The sequence below is a fragment of the Eumetopias jubatus genome, unplaced genomic scaffold, assembly GCF_037043125.1.
Source record: "Eumetopias jubatus isolate StellerSeaLion01/CBP00866 unplaced genomic scaffold, mEumJub1_p1.0 scaffold_10, whole genome shotgun sequence".
In the NCBI taxonomy this organism is placed as follows: Eukaryota; Metazoa; Chordata; class Mammalia; order Carnivora; family Otariidae; genus Eumetopias; species Eumetopias jubatus.
Window position 1 is genome coordinate 126,864,011 of NW_028274816.1, and position 19,846 is coordinate 126,883,856.

At 41.8% G+C, this 19,846-nt stretch overlaps 1 protein-coding gene across 1 annotated transcript; it reads left to right on the forward strand.

The window, feature by feature from the left end:
* The first annotated feature begins 29 nt into the window (after positions 1-29).
* GLOD4 (glyoxalase domain containing 4) lies at positions 30-18,782 on the forward strand. Its single transcript, XM_028109410.2, has 9 exons — positions 30-180; positions 2,402-2,451; positions 3,205-3,325; positions 7,639-7,783; positions 12,121-12,257; positions 13,041-13,127; positions 13,384-13,497; positions 13,587-13,673; positions 18,255-18,782. The coding sequence occupies exons 1-9, from the start codon at positions 91-93 to the stop codon at positions 18,318-18,320; spliced, it is 897 nt and encodes a 298-aa protein (XP_027965211.1). The 5' UTR covers positions 30-90; the 3' UTR covers positions 18,321-18,782.
* The last annotated feature ends 1,064 nt before the right edge of the window (positions 18,783-19,846 follow it).

Sequence of the window (19,846 nt, forward strand, 5' to 3'; positions counted from 1 at the left end):
GCGCGCCGGCGGCGGCCAGTGACGTCACGACCTGTCTGCGCGTCTGCGGGCTGACAGGCTCACACCCCTGACCGTGTGGAGCTGGTGGCTATGGCTCCTCGTCGAGCTTTGCACTTCGTATTCAAAGTGGGAAACCGCTTCCGGACGGCGTGTTTCTTCCGCGATGTCCTGGGAATGAAGGTGCAGACGGGGCCGAGAGGGGCTGGCGTGCGAGGGTGGTGGCCGGGGCCGCTCAGCCCCACTGGCCCAAGAAGGGGACAACTGGGTGTGTCGTGAATCTCCGCCCGTGCCCCGGTGTCCGACCTTAGCCCTGGACTCCCCATTAGCCCTATCGGGTTTTCAGCTTCAGGAAGCGTTGCATGTCGCTGGTTGGGTTGGTGGCCTTTGAAAGGGGTCTTTATTAGTCGCCGACTGTGTGCCCACACACGTTTCTTTCGCTTAAGTTCCTTCACAAACACTGAGCCTGAGCCCTTGCGGAGCTTCCAGTCTAGTGGGAAAGACCGTAAACAAAAAGTAATATAATACTCTCCCCATGAACAATAACCCAATCTCTTCCGGTTTGGGGCCTTTCGGTTTAGATCATCAGCCTATTTAGACCTCTGCTTCTCTCAGGCCTGCTTTGAATGGTATCTTATGTATATTCAATCTCCGGGTGAATGCTCCGGACTTCCTCTCAACAGTCCAGATCTAAGTGTGAAGTCGGAACCCATTGTCTCCAACACCCGGAAGCCGCCTCTCCAGCCCTGAGCAGTTGCGATTCTGCAGGGATCACCTGGGTGGCAAATGCAGGTGGAAGCTATTGGGGAGCTCCCGATAAGCAAGGGCTTTAGAGGTGCAAGAGTGCAATTTAATGTAGAGAGTGCAGAAGATGTGGCGTGCAAGCGAGTTACCTGAATTCATCAGTCATTTAAAATATATCGTTTGTGCTTCACGGTCCTGTGTTGGTGACAGCTTTGGTGACAAAGATGAAAATAACCTTGGTGTCTGTCCTCAACTAAAGCTTCTGGCCAGCCTAGGATGTGGGTGGAGATGAGAATTTGATTTGTACATAGCTAATGGTAATGGAAGTCAAAACTTGATAAGTAATGAAAACCCACAAAACTCTCCCTTAATGTGTTTCGTCGATGATTGAAGCGTTGTTTTGAAGATTAAACACTGTTATGTGTGTAGTATTTGATACATCATATGTATTATATAGGTGGTAGCTACCACTATTATGAAAAAATACTATAGGAAAGATTTAACTTCAGCCTGGATCATCAGGAAATAATTCACGGAGATCTTGCATTTGAGTTGATCTATAAAGACAGGCAGGAGGGGCGCCTGGGTGGCTCAGTTGGTTAAGCGACTGCCTTCGGCTCAGGTCATGATCCTGGAGTCCCGGGATCGAGTCCCGTATCGGGCTCCCTGCTCAGCGGGGAGTCTGCTTCTCCCTCTAACCCTCCCCCCTCTCATGTGCTCTCTCTCTCTCTCTCTCTCTCTCATTCTCACTCTTTCAAAATAAATAAATCTTTAAAAAAAAAAAAAGACAGGCAGGATTTCCACAAACAAAGATTAGAGGGAGGAGTCTACTGGAAAAACCGAAAGAGCCAATGCAAAGATAAGGTATGTTTGGGAAACACCACTAGTTTTCTGTGTCTTTAGCTTAGATGACGTAGTTGAAGTTGAGATGGGGTATCAGGACAAATAGACTGGGATTACTTCTGATAGTATCTTGAATACTGTGGAATTTGGATGTTAAGGCTCAATAAGTAGGGAGCGCTCTTACATTTTAGAACAGGGTAATGATGTGATCAGAGCTGTGCATGAGGGACATAATTTTATGGTGGTATTAAGGAAAGATCAATAAGGATGATTTTTAATAGTCTGGGAGAGAACTGATGGGAACTTGAGCTGGAGCAGTAGCAATGGGAATCAAAAAGGAGAATAGAAACTTAAGACGTTGAGAGGCTACTGTGTGTGGGGTTCTGTGTCAAATAGTTTAATAAATTATCTATTTTCAGAACACATTGGGAGACTCAGGCCCTAAGCAACATTCTCAGACAACGTTCTCAATCTCAGACAACTATTGAGTGACAGCCAGGATTCCAAATCGGAATTCTTTAATGCTGAAGGCCATACTTTGGTTTTCTGGGTGGTGGGGTGATTTTAATTCCACAGCGCTGCTTCCCAATCCAAGTAGATTTCACAGCATTGGTTGCCTGACCCTTGGTGTCAAACTGTTCTTCCTCACTTCTACTACTTCCAGTCTGGGAAAGATACAAAGCTCATTGTCTTTTGTTTGTTTTAGAAGTAAAGCTTACAAATTATAAATGTCTGTGTTTTAACATTTTAGCTTGTGCTAAATATGCTGTGTACAGTACTGGTAACACTTTAAAATGTATTCTAATTCCCTTACCAGATTCTGCGGCATGAGGAATTTGAAGAAGGCTGCAAAGCTTCCTGTAATGGGTATGACACCTTGTTTTTTAAAATCTCCTTTAGGCTCTGAATACCCCTGGAGAACAGAAGACAGTTTCTCGAAGTGAGTATAAGGCGGTGGAATAAATTTAGGAATCAATAAATTAGGGTGGCAGCTTCAAAAACACAAATAAGTATATACTCTAAATGAACCAATGTCTTTTTTTTTTTTTTTTAGGATATTTATTTATTTATTTATTTGACACAGAGAGAGAGGCAGATACCGATACAAGCAGGGGGAGCGGCAGGGAGAGGGAGAAGCAGGCTCCCACTGAGCACCAGCACCCTGGGATCATGACCTGAGCCAAAGGCAGACACTTAATCGACTGAGCCACCCAGGTGGCCCTAAATGAAGCAATGTCTTATTGAGCGTCTTAGCCTAGTAGCCATAGCAAGCTGGAAAATTCCAAGGCCTAAAGAGAATTGCATGCTTGTTGAGAGATGTGCAAAAAAATAAAGACTGGAGAAGTATCTTTAGAGGAGTATGTCCCCTACTTTAAAGAAAAGGTAAACAAATCTTTCCCTCAAGTAAGTGCGAGACAGGTGATCTTTGGAGTCCCTGGTGGTGAGGCCCACAAGCACTGTCATAGCTGCTTTTAGCACCAGCTGAGAGATCATCTCATCCTTACAGATACTCAGAGGACCAGAGGAGACTGCCCACTGTTCTGTCCCAAGAGTTCCTCAGGGGAGGCCTCAGGCAGATTTTGTCTGTATTCACTGGGTTCATTTACTTTCATTTTCTAGGCCTTATGATGGGAAATGGAGTAAGACAATGGTGGGATTTGGACCTGAGGATGATCATTTTGTCGCAGAACTGACTTACAATTATGGCATCGGACACTACAAGCTTGGCAATGACTTCATGGTAAGTGTCATTTTGTTTGAGCAGATTTTGGCTGTGCCTTTTATTGAGGTCCCTGATACAACCTTAGGTATGATGATGGCCCAGTTGGTGGCTTTTGATTAGTTTTATGTTTTTTATTGGTTGGTGATTAGTGTTATGTTTTCTATTAAGAAGGTAATTGCTTGTGCACCTGTCTCAGAGCTGGCTTCGGGATGAAATGTGTTCTTCCAGTGTTTAGAAGTCAAACTCGAGACTTAGAGACAGCTTTGACAGAGACAAAATGACTGAACCTTGAGAGATAGAAGGGCCAGAGTCATTGGTCGGGCAGGTCCTGATCACCAACCAGAGAAATATTTTCTCTCTAATGACGCGTTAGGATCAGGCTGTGCTATTATGGCCAGTGCTAGTCATTGAAAAACATAAGAAGCTTTTAAGGAGAAAGCGAAAGAAGCATTGCATATACTGCATTCATTCCTTCATTCATGCAAGAGTTCAAGTCAGTGTGCATCTGATAGTTACGGTATCTGCCTCTTATTGAGCAGCTACTATGTGCTAGATAGAATGTCACTGGGCCCAAATACACAGCAAGATAGGAGTAACTAGTTTTCTCTCAGGATCTACTGAGCAGATCTACCTCATGCTAGATGTTATTTTGGTCATTTAATCCTGCTATTACTCTTAACTCACGTTAAAATAATAATGACATTTAAATGGAATTTTTATGAGAATCAAATATCCATCAAAGTATTTTGTAAATGAAAAGGATGGTTCAAATTTAACGTATTAGTGTCTGTTTTTCTCATTCTTCATGTCTCTCACTAATTTATTCATTTATTTATTTTTATTAGAGAGGGAGAGAGAGAATCTTAAGCAGGCTCCACGCCCAGCTCAGAGCCTCATGAGGGGCTTGATCTCATAACTGTGAGATCCTGACCTGAGTCGAAATCAAGAGTCAGATGCTTAAGTGACTGAGCCACCCAGGTAGCCCTAATTTATTCATTTGACAGATATTTATTGTGACTTCCTACCCTCCATGTACCTGGTTAGGTCCTGGAGATACAGTATAGTGAAGCATGTTCCCTGGCCTAAGGAGCTTCCTGTCTGGTGAGGGAATCAAGTAAAGAGATGGAAGAATACAGTGTGATTAGTGCTAAGATTGGAATAAGAATAGGCGGATGTGGGAACACCTAGGAGGAATTCCCCAAGAGGTGAGAGTTCAGAGAAAGCTTCCCAGAAGTGACACCTGAGCCAGGTGAGTGGGGTGGAGGTGGGACGGTGAGGTGAGTGTCCTCAACATGTGCACAGGCCTGGAGGTGAGAGGGAGCTTGGCTGTCAGGGAGCTGGGACTAGCACAGTCTGCCTTGAGCTAAGTGTGTGAAGAGGAAGTGAGCAGAGAGGAGGCTGGAGAAATAAGCTGGGGCCACATCATACTGGGGTGTTTACACTTTATTCTAAAAACGGAGTGAAGCCAATTTTAAATGACACAGTATATGTGGTGTGCAAGAATCCACCTGGCTGGAGCATGGAGATTGGGTTGGAAGGAAGCAAAACTGGACGCGAGGAAACTAGCTCAGAGGGTAGTAGAGCAAGTGACTGGAAGCTCCTTAACTCATGTGGTAGTAGTGGGAGATGGAGAGAAGTGGGTGTATGTGAGAGATGTTTAGGAGGTAGAGTTAATAGGATTTGGTGATTGAATGTAAATGAAAATTTCTTTGTGTTTCTCCTTATCTTTTCCTTACTCTCCAAATTTAAATCAGGGAGAGAAAAAAGAGCAAAACCATCTTGGCACCATCAACATTTCACCGGCTCAAGTCAGATGTTGATTGATGGTGCTGCAGGGGTTAGAGGTCATGTAGGTGGAGAACCCCGGGGCTGCTCCACTGTGGGTCTTCCTGAGAGACTCTGGTAGTAAAATATCCCTAATGAAAGGAAACTTCTGGGCTCCTCAGTTCATGGAACAAAAAGAAAGACAGGTTACATAGACCTCCAGTTTATATAAAGAGTTCCCATACATTAAAAAGAAGAGGATCCAGGGGCTCCTGGGTAGCCTAGTTGGTTAGTGTCCAACTCCTGATTTTGGCTCAGGTCGTGATCTCGGGGTCATGAGATCGAGCCCTACATCCGGCTCCACACTCAGCCAGGAGGCTGCTTGAGATTCTCTCCCTCTCCTTCTGCCCTTCCTCCCTCTCTGTCTCTCTGTCTCTCTCTCAAATAAATAAATCTTAAAAAAAAAAAAGAGGATCAACAACTCAATTTTTTTTAAGGGGCAAAAACTGTGAACAGACAGCCATAGAAAATAAATCAGAAATGTCTCTCAAACATTGAAAAATATGTTCAACTGCCAAGCTGCCATTTGTCACCTATCAGACTGACAAAAATCAAGAAGTGTCATAACACACTGTGTTACAAAGGGTGTTAGACAACTGCCACTCTCATACATCACTTTTATAAGAGTGTAAATTACTACAACTTCAGTTTGGCAGTATCAAAATAATGCATTTGGCCTTGGACCTTGCAGTTTCACACCTAGGAATTTAGTTTACATGTATGTTAACGAATATGTGAAATGAACTATGTATTAAAGTATTTATTGTGGTATTTATTCATACAACAAATATTTATTGAGTGCCTGCTATGTGCCAGGCATGGCTCCAGGAACTTTGGATAACCAGTGAACAAAACGGGCAAAAATCTGTGCCTGGCAGGGGAGGGAATCAGGGCCTGACAGACAACATATAATAAATAGAATAAATAAATCATATAATATGTTGTTTTAAAGGTGATCGTTGTTATTGGAAAAGAACAGAGCAGAGGAAGGGGGATGGGGAGTATGGGACAGATGACTGGTTTTAATTTTAAGGAGGGTGTTGAGGGTAGGTATCAGGGAGGAGGGGACATTTGCATAAAGTCTCACAGGAGAGAAGAGAATTAGCCATGTGGATATCACAGGGAAGAGCAAACCAGTTAGAAGAGCCTGTGCAAAAGCCCTCAAACAGCACCTGGCATGTTCCAGAAAATGCAGGGAGGCCAGTCTGGCTGAAATAGATGGAACAAGGGGGAAAGTGGGAGAAGATGGGGTCAGAAACGACATGGGATAAGGTTGTGTTGGGCCTTTCAGGCCATTAGATGCCATCCCTGAGTGAAACGATGAGCTATCAAGGGTTTTAAGCAGGGGAGAAACAACATAGGGTTGCTGTCTTGAGGGTAGAATATGTTTCAGAAAAATTTACTTTGGCTACAGAGTGGGTGATGGATTGACAAGACTCGGAAAGTGGGGGTGTTATGATAATCCCAATTAGAACTGCAGCTGGTCTTATCAGAAGACATAGTTTACATTTTTAGGTATTTTGATTAAATTTAAATAATACCTTGATAGTTGGTTTAAATTTTTTTATTTCTTTTTAAAGATTTTATTTATTAGAAAGAGATTGAGAGAATGAGTGGGGCAGGGGCAGAGGGAGAAGCAGACTCCCTGCAGAGGAGCAGGGAGCCCGACGTGGGACTTGATCCCAGGACCCTGGGATCATGACCTGAGCCGAAGGCAGACACAACTGACTGAGCCACCAAGAAACCCACATTTTTTTGTTTAAAAAGCAAAAATAAAAATAAAACATCCTAAGTAGGTAGCTGGCAAGCCAAGGTAAGATCAGGGTTTCTCTGATTAGATCTTTAAAATTAAAAGAGATTATCTTTGGTATAAAAATGATCAAACTTCTCAGGGTGGCTCAGTTGGTTAACTGGCTGCCTTCGGCTCAGGTCACAATCTCAGGGTCCTGGGATCAAGCCCCACATCCGGGCTGCCTGCTGAGCAGGGAGTCTGCTTCTCCCTCTCCCTCTGCCGCTACCCCTGCTTGTGCCCGCGCTCTTGCCCTTTCTCTCTGTGAAATAAATAAAATCTTTTAAAAAATAAAATGATCAAATTTCTCTAGCCTTTGAACTTCTGTCCTACAATTCACATTTGGGATCTTTGTGGGAGAGGTATGTCCAAAACCTACTTTAAAATCACTAGAAGAGGGGCACCTGGGTGGCTCAGTCGGTTAAGCATCTGCCTTCACCTCAGGTCATGATCCTAGGGTCCTGGGATCGAGCCCCAGGTCAGGGAGCCCGCTTCTTCCTCTCCCTCTGCTGCTCCCCCTGCTTGTGCTTCCTTACTTTATCTCCCTCTGCTCGATCTCTCTCAAATAAATAAAATCTTTTAAAAAAATCACTAGAAAATTTTGAATGCCAATTAAATCTTAGGTAGCATGATGTAAAGGCAGTGGGATTTTGCCTCATTATCTTGCTCTAGAAAAGATCTGTGGTTATACACTTGGTGATATTGTTTTTTGTCATAGGGTATCACACTCGCTTCTAGCCAGGCTGTCAGCAATGCCAGGAAGCTGGAGTGGCCACTCAGTGAAGTTACAGAAGGTGTTTTTGAAACTGAGGCCCCAGGAGGGTATAAGTTCTATTTGCAGAATCGCAGTCCACCTCAGTCAGGTAATTATACTGGGACTAACAAAAGCCCTCTGTCTAACAGCATCTTTGATGAAAGGAGAGAGGAAGTGGATTTCTTTCTCCCGTAGAGTCTTTCTATATTGACATATCTTTCCCAAGCCAGTGTTTCTTATTCTTTGAGAAATCATATTTTTTCTTTTTCCTTTTTTTTTTTTTTTTTTTTTAGAGAGAGAAAGCACACAGAGGAAGGACAGAGGGAGAGAGAGAATCTTTTTTTTTTTTTTTAAGATTTTATTTGTTTGTCAGAGAGCATAAGCAGGGGGAGTGGGAGAGGGAGAAGCAGGCTTCCTGTGGAGCAGGGAGCCCCGATGCGGGGCTCGACCCCAGGACCCCGGGATCATGACCTGAGCCGAAGGCAGACGCTTAACGACTGAGCCATCCAGGCACCCCTGAATATTTCTATATATACTGTTCATACTATCATGTGCTCTTTGCAGTTATTAATGTCTCTTAGCCATCTTTCCATATTTCATATAGATCTGGGGTTTTTTTGTTGTTTTTTTTTTAAAGATTTTATTTATTTGGCAGAGAGAGAGACAGCGAGAGAGGGAACACAAGCAAGGGGAGCAGCAGAGGGAGAAGCAGACTCCCCACTGAGCAGGGAGCCCGATGCGGGGCTCGACCCCAGGACCCCGGGATCATGACCTGAGCCGAAGGCAGACGCTTAACCAACTGAGCCACCCAGGTTTCCCTGGAGAGAGAATCTTAAGCAGGCTCCACACCCATTGTGGAGCCCAGTGTGGGGCTCGATCTTACAACCCTGAGATCATGACCTAAGCTGAGATAAAAAATCTGACACTTAAACGACTGAGCCACCCAGGGACCCGGAGAAATCATATTTTCATATTTGAACTTTAGTGCATAATTCTAGGGGATCTCACTGGTTCTGGTTCTATCCTGCTGTTAATATATCTGTTTCGGATACTTTCAGCTGTAATAGAAAACCAATCTCAAACTAGCATGAACGATAAGAAAATGTTTTAGCTCACAGAGTAGGTAGTCTGTAGGTTAGTTGATTGAGCAGCTCAGCAGTGGCATCAAGAATCCAGCTTTTCTCTTGCTCTCCATTGTCTTGTCCACAGGGGTCAATTTCCGGAGCCGGTTCCCTTGTGGTTGTTGGGTGGCTACCAGTAGCATTGGGGCTACCTGCTTCCACATTCCCATCTGGCAGGGGAAGGAAAGACTGACTTCTGGTGCTTTTTATTAAGAGCAGAGCAAAACTCTTCTGGAAGCTTCCTGCAGACTTCTTCTTGGTCAGACTTGATTCACACTCCTGAATGAATCACCATGAATCACCGCTAAGGGAAATAGGATTATCCTTAGACTAGTTGATCTTACCTCTCCAGCTGAGGTCAGTTTCACAAACTATAGTGCTGGTACTAGGTGAGTGAGGGTGGAAGAGAAGTGAGGAGCCCAACACACTGACTGCAGATAGAAACCTTGCACGACCTGTTTCGTTTACTGCAGAAGCATCCTCATCGTATGTGTAATCCCTGCATGTTGTGCTATCTGCTCAGCCGAAAGAAGAACAATAGCAGAAAAAAACACTAGTGAATAGCAAAGGCCGTTCTACCTGCCATTTCAGTCTGTGTGCACACTTCCTTAAGCGGACCTGAGATGGGAGACATGGATTCTTTCTTCCCCTGGTCTGCCTCAGTGCCCAAATGCCTCTTGTACTGAGTCTGATTGTGTGTATAATGCTACTTGCTTTTCATCTGGAGCTCAGCAAAGGAAAGAATGATGTGTTCCAGTGTGGGAGGTTAGACTGGTGCTGTAGGACTTACTGCCAGATGGTATTTCTGTACTTCACTGGTGATTTAAGGAATTTTTATGATTATTTTTATTGATGGGTGATTCTTGCATATAAAGCAAGAATTTAAAACTTTAAAGCTTAACTCCTGCCACTAATTCTGCTATGCATTTTTTCTTTCCTAGTTCTAATGATGTTTCAATACATAAAAAATGGAGGGGCGCCTGGGTAGCTGAGTTGGTTAAGTGTCTGACTCAGTGTCAGCTCAGGTCATGATCTCAGGGTCCTGGATTGAGCCCCGCATTGGGCTCCCTGCTCCGCGGGAAGCCTGCTTCTCCCTCTCCCACTCCCTCTGCTTGTGTTCCTTCTCTCGCTGTGTCTCTCTCTGTCAAATAAAGAAAATCTTTAAAAAAATTAAAATATTAAAAAGAGTCTCTTTTAAAAAAGATATATAAAGCGTCTGCCTTCGGCTCAGGTCTTGATCCCAGGGTCCTGGCATCGAGCCCCGCATCGGGCTCCCTGCTCCGCAGGAAGGCTGCTTCTCCCTCTCCCACTCCCCCTGCTTGTGTTCCTGCTCTCACTGTGTCTATCTCTGTCAAATAAATAAATAAAAATCTTTATTAAAAAGATATATAAAAAATGGAGAGCCCTACAATCCTAAGATGTTTTTGTCCTTTGGAATGATAATACCTTTGGGGCATTAATTTCCAATTGGTAATAGAGTCAAATCTATCAGTCTGGCTGGTGTCCAGCCTTCCTTTGAATCACTGGGTCCTGGGTAGTCTCATCGATTTGTTACCATTCCTGTCCTGCATCCTTCAGGGATCCAGTTGGCTGGAATTTGTTGATTTCTTAGTGAACGGGGAAAACAGTCTGCCAGGCAGAGGCACCTGTGAGAAACACTTTGCCTTCGTCATGGTATTTCAGTTCTAGCAAATGGGGCTGAGGCTGTGAAAACCAAAGAAAAATACCGAACTTATCACAGTAGAGCAGCGCTTCAGAAGGTCACCTTAGAGTATAAAAATTTCCAATAATGTTACATGTTTTAGTATATAACTTTTATCCTTTTTGCAAAAAAAATAGATTTTTTTTTCCTAGACAGATAAGCATAGAAGCAGAAAGAAGAAAACAGTACCCACCTAGCCAGATAATCACTGTTAACATTTTAGAGTGTATCTTTCCAATCATTTATCAAAAAAAAACCAAAAACAACTATCTATCTATATATTATATATTCCATTGTAACAATTCCATTGTATTACATCGTGGGAAGATTAAACAGTTGTCTGTTGTTGGATATTTATGTTGTCCCTAGTGTTTCATTGTTACGAGCAACACTGTAAAGAATGTCTTTGTGCTGAAAGCCCTTCATACATCTACAGTTACTTCTTTAATTGGTGATAATAGGATTGCTCTTTGAAAAGCAGTTTACATTTTTTTAGGCTTTGGGTACATCTGTCAAATTGTTGCCCAGAAGTATACTAATTTGCACTCTGTCAGTATTATATGATTTTGAATTTTTTCCCCTGCCCTATCACAGTTAACACAGTGACTTTTAAAATTATTTGCCAATGAAATAACAAAATGTTTTGTTTTAATTCTAATTTCTTTGATTATTTGTGAGGTTGAATGTTTTTTTTGTATGTTCGTTGACCATTCCAGTTCATTCTTTGTGGAATACCACTTTTTACCTAATTTTTCTAGGATGTTCATCTTTTTTTCTTTTTCTTTCTTTCTTTTTTGGTTGTTGTCTGGGAATTTTCCATTTCATGTAATTAACCTAGTAAATTTTTTCCTTCATGGTTTTTCTATCTCTGGTGTCAGGTTTTTTTTTGTTTTTTTTTTAGATTTTATTTATTTATTTGAGAGAGAGAATGAGATAGAGAGAGAGCATGAGAGGGGGAGGGTCAGAGGGAGAAACAGACTCCCTGCTGAGCTGGGAGCCCGACACGGGACTCGATCCCGGGACTCCAGGATCATGACCCGAGCCGAAAGCAGTCACCTAACCAACTGAGCCACCCAGGCGCCCCACTGGTGTCAGGTTTTTAAAAAAATCTTTTTCCACCCCAAAATTGCAGCAGTGATGACCTGTTTTTAGTATTTTCATGGTTTCATTCTTTAAACTTAATCCTTTAACCCATCAGATTGAATGTATTTTGCCATTTAGTTTAAAGGTGTAATTTTTCCCACCAAATGACAAGCCAGTTATCTTTGTGCCATTTATTGAATAATGTGCCCTTTCATACTACCTATAAAATCCCTTTCTTATCATAAACTAAGTTCTTGGGGCACCTGGGTGGCTCAGTTAAGCGTCTGCCTTCGGCTCAGGCCACGATCCCAGGGTCCCGGGATCAAGCCCCACGTCAGGCTCCGTGCTCTGTGGGGAGCCTGCTTCTCCCTCTGACTCTGCCTGCCGCCCCCCCTGCTTGTGCTCTCTCTCTCTCTGTCAAATAAATAAAATCTTAAAAAAAATAAACTAAGTTCTTATACATACTCAAGCCTGATTTAGTTTTTCTGTTCTATTCCATTGCCCTGATCTGTCCATTCCTACTGTTTTATTACTCTTCAGATCCTGTATTAAAAGTAACTCTAGCAGTGTCTGAACTTCAGAAGTCCTTGAACTACTGGTCTAATCTACTGGGAATGAAAATTTATGAAAAAGATGAAGAGAAGCAAAGGGCTTTGCTGGGCTATGCTGATAACCAGGTGAGTGATCTTGGAGAGAAGTAATCTGTTACTTTGAATTTGGCTTATAAATGAGGTTAACATGAAGGTTATTCTCAGAGTTTTTTTTCACTGTGATTCAGTATTTACACAGATAAACAGAAATAAGAAAATAAAAATTGCTGATAACCTCATCACCCAGTATTACCTTTGTTTATATCCTGAAAGGATATCCTTTCAGAAGTGGAATTGTTGAGTCAGAAGAGATGGAGCTAAGAGCTAGTACTATAATGATAATCTATTTTCATCTTTTTTTTTTTTTTAAATAACCTAGCATTTGAACATGATTTAGTCCTTGCACTCTGACCCAGCAGGTCTACTCCTAGGAATTTTATTTCACAGATGTACTCACTCTTCGTGTGCGCAAGGAAATGTGTTCAAGGTTATCTGTTGCAGCATTGTGATAGCAAAAGATAAGAAATAACCTCAATGTCCTGTGCGTTAGAGGAATAGTTCAGTAATTTATGGTTTATCCATAGAATGGATTACTGTGTAACTATCAGAAAGAATGGGGTGAATCGTTATGTGCCAATAGAGTAACATTGGATAAAAACAAGGGACAGAATAATGTGTAGATTATGCTACTGTTTATATAAAAAAAAAATCTGTGCATGCCATGTGTCTAGCAGGACACACAGGAAGCCTCTGGGAGAGAATAGAAGGGAGAAATAGTTTTTACTTTATTCCTTTAGTACTGTTTGATTTTTTTTTTTAACCACATAACCTGTTCCAAAAAAATAGACCCACTTTCTTATTTCTTTTCAGTGTAAGCTGGAGCTACAGGGTATCAAGGGTACAGTTGATCATGCAGCAGCTTTTGGAAGAATTGCCTTTTCTTGTCCCCAAAAAGAGGTAATGTTTGTTCTTGGATCTTTTGTGTAAGCTCTGGGACTAGCTAGTTGAACCAGCTAAGAACCTCAGCCCTCCCTTCTTTTGGTTCGTTCCGATTGTGGCTTGGTATCAAGTTCCAACAGTTGCCTCAAGAACGGCTGAGATAATAAAATCAAACAAGTGGTGCCTAGGTGATACTCCCCTAGGGCTGATGTGGACCACAGTGTGGGAGTGGTACGTGACCCCTTGCTCACTTTGCCTCTTTGTTTTCCTCAAGTTACCGGACTTAGAAGACTTAATGAAAAGGGAGAACCAGAAGATTCTGACTCCCCTGGTGAGTCTGGATACTCCAGGGAAAGCAACAGTACAAGTGGTCATTCTGGCTGACCCTGTAAGTATTACTCAGGAAAGGAATGGGCTGCACGAGAGGTTTCTTCAAGGTGTCTTTTTGCCAAATTTCTTTTCTCTTTATTGGTGTAGGATGGACATGAAATTTGCTTTGTGGGGGATGAAGCATTTCGAGAACTTTCTAAGATGGATCCTGAGGGAAACAAATTGTTGGATGACGTGAGTCTCATTTCTGACTTTGTATCCCCATGGGCCCACAGGGGATGATGTTAAGTGTGTGGGGAAGGGCTAAAGCAAGAGGGTCCAGTGCTGTGTCCTTTTGCTCATAGGGTGACTTTTGAGCCAGGAACATGGGTCTTCATTGCCACCCGTATGAATTTTTTTTTTCCCTAGTCAAGATTTTATTTATTTATTTATTTATTTTTAAAGATTTTATTTATAAGTGGGGTACCTGAGTGGCTCAGTCGGTTAAGCGTCTGCCTTCAGCTCAGGTCATGATCCCAGGGTCCTGGGATGGAGCCCCGCATTGGGCTCCCTGCTCAGTGGGGAGCCTGCTTCTCCCTCTCGCCCTGCTTGTGCGCTCTCTCTGTGTCAAATAAATAAAATCTTCAAAAAAAAAAAAAGATTTTATTTATCAGTTACCTCTACCCTCAACATGGGGGTCGAACCCACAACCCTGAGATCAGGAGTTGCACACTCTGCCGACTGAGCCAGCCAGGCAGCCCAGCGGCCGTATGACTCTTAACTGGGTGCAGCATTTATGCCTTCACACTTGCTCACGCTGACTGGGGAAACCACTCCTGCTCTGTGTATCGTGATTCTGCTCAGTGAGGGGAAAGGCCCGGATACACCCCCTGGCTTCTTCAGCTCTTTTGGTCCTTTCATTTCCACTCTACAGTGGCATTCCCTTCCTTTCTAATGAATCGTTCTCATCAGCATGCAAACAAGGTTTCATGTCTCCCATCTTTTAAAAATCTTTTGCCCCATATCCCTTCTCCATAGTTCTTTTTAAAAAATCTGCCTACACCCTGTTTCTACTTCTTACCTCCCATTCACACTTGAGTCTGTTCTGCACTGGCTCCTTTCACTTAGGGAAATGCTCCTGTTGATATCATCAGTGACTTCTCTTGCCAAGTCCAGCAACTACTTTTCTATCCTCATCAAACTCAGTATTTCATCAGCATCCAAAGCCACCATTGTCCTCCAGCTTCTAGCACATACCTGGTGTGTAGTAGGAACTTAGTGAATGCTCTGTTGATGATTAAAGGAATGAATCAATCTATCCTGGTTCTTCACTTACTATCTGTAAGTGAACTTACTGACTGTAAGTAATTTCCTTAAATTCTCTGAATTTCAGTTTTGTTTGTTTTGTTTTGTTTTAAGTAATCTCTTTGCCCAACATGGGGCTTGAACTCATGACCCCAAGATCAAGAGTCACATACTCTACCAACTGAGCCAGCCAGGAGCCCTTAAGCTTTAATTTTCTTACCAGAAAAATTGAGAAAGTAAGATTATCCACCTCATAGGATGGTTGTAGGGTTTACAGAGTGTGGCAAACTGCTGACATAACAACAGACATTCAGTTTAATTAAAGCAGGAAACAGAAAATAGAGCATTAATAACTTTTATCATAAAGGAAAATAGAATCTCAGACAACCTCCCAGTTGGCACATTTGTTAGACTTTTTCCTCCTTGCTTTTTCATATCACCAACTTCCTCCTCTTTCAAGCTCTCTTCTCCTTTGGTCTTAGAGATCCTGCCATCTTCATCTCTCTCTGACAGCTTCTCGTCAGACACGAGAACCTCTTTCTGTCTCATTCCAAAACGATTTACCCACAGTCCCACTCCAGCTGTCTTTTATTCTCATTCCACATTTTTCCTCTTCTCTGAGTAGAGGTTACCTACTACTCTGGTTACTTCTCCTCTGAGCTGCAACCATAGTCTGACTTCCTAATTTCTAGTTCTTACTCCTCCCTAAGCTCCAAACAAGTATTTTTTGTTGTTACTGAGGTAAAGTGTATGTGAAATATAAATGAACAGCGCTCCTGGGTGACTCAGTCGTTAAGCGTCTGCCTTTGGTCCAGGTCATGGGATCGAGCCCCACATCGGGCTCCCTGCTCCGCGGGAAGCCTGCTTCACCCTCTCCCACTCCCCCTGCTTGTGTTCCGTCTCTCACGGTGTCTCTGTGAAATAAATAAAACCTTAAAAAAATTTATATGTATATATAAATGAACAGAAATTTAGTGTTCCATTTGATGAGTTTTGACAGTTAAATATTCTCATACAACCACTGTTCAAAATATAGAGCATTTTCATCATTGTAGAAAATTCTCCCATGCCCATTTCCAGTTAATTCCCACCCCTGCCTCCCAGAGGCAAGTATTGTACTGATTTGTCACATTATTTTTGTTTGCCCTTGGACTTCATATAAGTGAGATCATTCTGTAGGTATTCTTTTGTGCCTGGCTTCTGTCACCCAACATAATATTTTTGAGATTCTTCCATGTAATTGTACATATCGGAGTTTGTTCTTTTTTTCCTTTTTTATTGCTGAGTGGTATTCAATTTTATAAATACGACTGTTTGCTTATCCATTCTTCCAATGGTAGATACTTGAGTTGTTTCCAGATTTTTATCCACAAGAAGGAAGACTGCTATGAACATTGTTGCGTAAATCTTACAGACATGTTTCATTTCTCTCGGGTAATAACTAGGAGTGGAATTGCTTTTACTTTATGAAAAACTGCTAAAAAGTTGTCCAAAGTGATTGAGCCACTTTACTCTCCTGTCGGCCATGGATGTGTCTGAGGGTCCCAGCTGTTCCATGTCCTCGTCAGCTTTTGTGTTTTGCCAGGTTTTGGTTTCAGCTATGCTAGAACATGGGACATGGTTTCTCATTGTGGTTTTCATTTGCATTTCCCTGATAACTGCTGATGTTTAGCACCTTTGTGTATGTTTATTGGTTATCTGCATACCTTCCTTTGTGAATTGTATGTTCAAGTCTTTTGTCCATTTCTTTCCATAATAGATTTTATTTTTAACATTTGGTGATTAAATATTCCAAAAATACACAGGTGACTACAACAAATCTCTATGTGACTGTCACTAATCAACGCCTCCATAATTTTTCATCATTCCCACCCCGCCTTTTTTTTTTTTTTGGCTGGGGATTTCTTTTTTTTTTTAAGTTTTTTAATTTATTCATTTGAGAGAGCAAGAGCATGAGCAATGGGCAGAGGCAGAGGAAGAGGGAGAAGCAGACTCCCTGCTGAGCCATGTGGGGGCTCAATCTCAAGACTTTGGGATCATGACCTGAGTTGAAAGCGATGCTTAACCAACTGAGCCACCCAGGGGCCCCTTTTTTGCTAGGGAATTCTAAGGCAAATCTTAGACACTGTGTTATTTCAACCTTAAATACTTAAGTATTTTATACATTTTAGTTTTTTTTTTAAGATTTTATTAATTTATTAGAGAGTGCACGCTTGCGTGCACACACAAGCTCGGGGAGGGGTAGAAGGAGAGGGAGAAGGAGACTCCCCACCAAGCAGGGAGCCTGATGTGGGGCTCAATCCCAGGACTCTGAGAAGATTAAACAGTTTTTGAAATGACTGGATTTATGCTGATGCTGGCAGGAGGGACGGCAGACGAAGGCAGACGCTTAACTGACTGAGCCACCCAGGCACTCCAGTTATTTTATACATTTTAAAATTATTTAAAAGAAAAATCAAGGAATTTTTTATGTACCATATTGATATTAGCACACTTAAAAAAATCACCAATATATCTTTAATGTCACTTAAAATCCAGTTTTATTAAAATTTCCCTGATTAATTAAAAATGACCTTACATAGTTGTTTTTTTCTATGTATTTTTTAAGTAGCTTTAATATAATTGGACTGTATCAGTACAGAACAATTTATATGATCCATTGAGATTCCTGACAAACTAGTTGGAAGACACACCTCTGATGTGTTTTACATTTTAGCCATTCTAGTCTATATTCTCTACGAATGTATTTTCACACTACATGACTTTGCTCACATGATTTTATTCTCCTGGAATGTCCCTTATTTAAATATTTGCTTATTTTTTAAGGCCCATTTAAATCCACTTAAAAAAAATTGGTTATTTATCTTGTTGATTGGTTGGAGTTCTGGATGTGAGTCATTTTTTAAATATCTACAAATGCAAGTACTTTTCCCAGTCTATGGCTTGCCAGTTTATTTTCTTAACAGAGTCTTTTGGGGACACCTGGGTGGCTCAGTCAGCTAAGTGTCTGCCTTCGGCTCAGGTCATGATCCCAGGGTCCTGGGAAGGAGTCCCCCATCGGGCTCCCTGCTCAGCGGGGCGTCTGCTTCTCCCTCTGCCCCTCCCTCCCACTCGTGTGCTCTCGAAAAAAAATAAAATCTTAAAAAAAAATCTGCAAACGGTTGCTCAATACTTATCAGCATCCTGTCAAGTTAAACAATACTCTATGCCGAATGAATACTTTTTTAAAGATTTTATTTATTTACCTGAGAGAGAGAGCACGAGAATGTGAGCTGGAAGGGAGAAGGAGAAAGAACTAAAGCAGACTCTGTGCTGAGTGCAGAGCCTGATGTGGGGCTCGATCCCATAACTGGAAGATCATGACCTGAGCCGAAACCAAGAGTCAGACGCTAAACCGACTGGGCCACCCAGGTGCCCCCTGAATGAACACTTTTTAATTGTTAATGACTGCGGACAGTGCAATGAGGTACAAAGTGGACTGTATGTTTTGTTTTATAGACTTAAATATATATTCCAATTCTCTTTCTGTAGGCAATGGCGGCAGATAAAAGTGATGAGTGGTTTGCTAGACAAAATAAATCAAAGGCTTCGGGGTAACAGAAGACATGATGTGGAACAAGCATTTGTGATTCCTGTCTAGCACCTGCAAGGCCTGATGTGTCCGTGCATGATAAATGCTCTCACAACTTGGTTGTTTCCTGTACAGGCAAGGAGGCTGGGGTGGTGAAGATCTGTGTGTTTTAATCTTTGAAAGCTCTAAGATATATTTTAGAAATAAAATTCTATGATTATCAGTCCAATTAGAGGAGAACTCTTGCTGTAATCTGCACTGTCACTGGAATGGCAGATTCTATGTGTAACTCTATTAGATTAGTCATAAATTGTTTTTAGCTTGGGCAACTATGTGGGACATTACCTTTGGTTGAAGATGGAGGGAATTTTGATAAGCTTATAGCAGGACTACTTCCAGCACCATGATAGTATGCTGTTCTAAATGCCTTCCTCTGGCAGGCCTTGACATTGAAAAATGTTAAATAAATTTTGTTCCTTGAATCAAAAGATTTGACTAACAGCCCCCACGTTCCTTGCTTTGAAATTTTGAGCAGCCAGAGTAAACAGATGGAAGGATCTAATGTGCTATGTTGCTACATGCCTGGCTTCATGCTATTTTCTTTATTTTTAATTTTTATTTTATTTTATTTTAATTTATTTTATTTTATTTTATTTTAATTTTTAAAAATCTTCACAAGAGGGTGCCTGGGTGGCTCAGATGGTTAGGTGTCTGCCTTCAGCTCGGGTCATGATCCCAGGGTCCTGGGATTGGGTCCCGCATCGGGCTCCCTGCTCCTTGGGAGCCTGCTTCTCCCTCTGCCTCTCTCTCTCTGTCTCTCATGAATAAATAAATAAAATCTTTAAAAAAATAAAATAAAATCTTCACAAGAATTTCAATTTCTTAAATAGGGGTTAGATTTCTTAAATATGGATTAGATTATTTCTTCAGCCTAAAAAAAATTTTTTTAATGATTTCTTGTAGTTTTCTCTTTGGTTCCACAGAACAAATAAATTTTAATCACTGGAAACAAAATTTGGCCATATTTATTATAAATGGTTTTTGAAAGTATACTTCTAAAATCAAGTTGTTATGCAAGCCTCTAAGACTCTATTTAAAATGGCGGTGGCCTGGGGTGCCTGGGTGGCTCAGTCGTTAGGCGTCTGCCTTCAGCTCAGGTCATGATCCCAGGGTCCTGGGATCGAGCCCCACATCGGGCTCCCTGCTTGGCAGGAGGCCTGCTTCTCCCTCTCCCACTCCCCCTGCTTGTGTTCCTCTCTTGCTGTGTCTCTCTCTGTCAAATAAATAAAATCTAAAAAAAATAAAATAAAAAATAAAATGGCAGTGGCCAGGTTCAAATTTTAGGGAAGAAACCAAGGAGATTGAAAAGGATTGACTCAGAGGTTACCAGTTCCAGATTAATATATATGAAATTAGAATAATCTTACCTTCACCAAGAGAAAAAAATCCTTTTCCAGCTCCCCGGCACTTTTCATTCAACTTAAATTCTCTTAGGGAAGCAATCATGAGTTTCAAAGAAAACCAAGTTATATGTTCCTTCTCTAGACCATTG

Excerpts from the sequence above, each read along its gene's own strand:
- GLOD4 (XM_028109410.2), top strand. The coding sequence starts at position 91 with ATGGCTCCTCGTCGAGCTTTGCACTTCGTATTCAAAGTGGGAAACCGC. Across the intron at positions 12,258-13,040 it reads TGGGCTATGCTGATAACCAG|TGTAAGCTGGAGCTACAGGG; the intron begins GTGAGTGATCTT and ends ATTTCTTTTCAG. Across the intron at positions 13,128-13,383 it reads TTTCTTGTCCCCAAAAAGAG|TTACCGGACTTAGAAGACTT; the intron begins GTAATGTTTGTT and ends GTTTTCCTCAAG.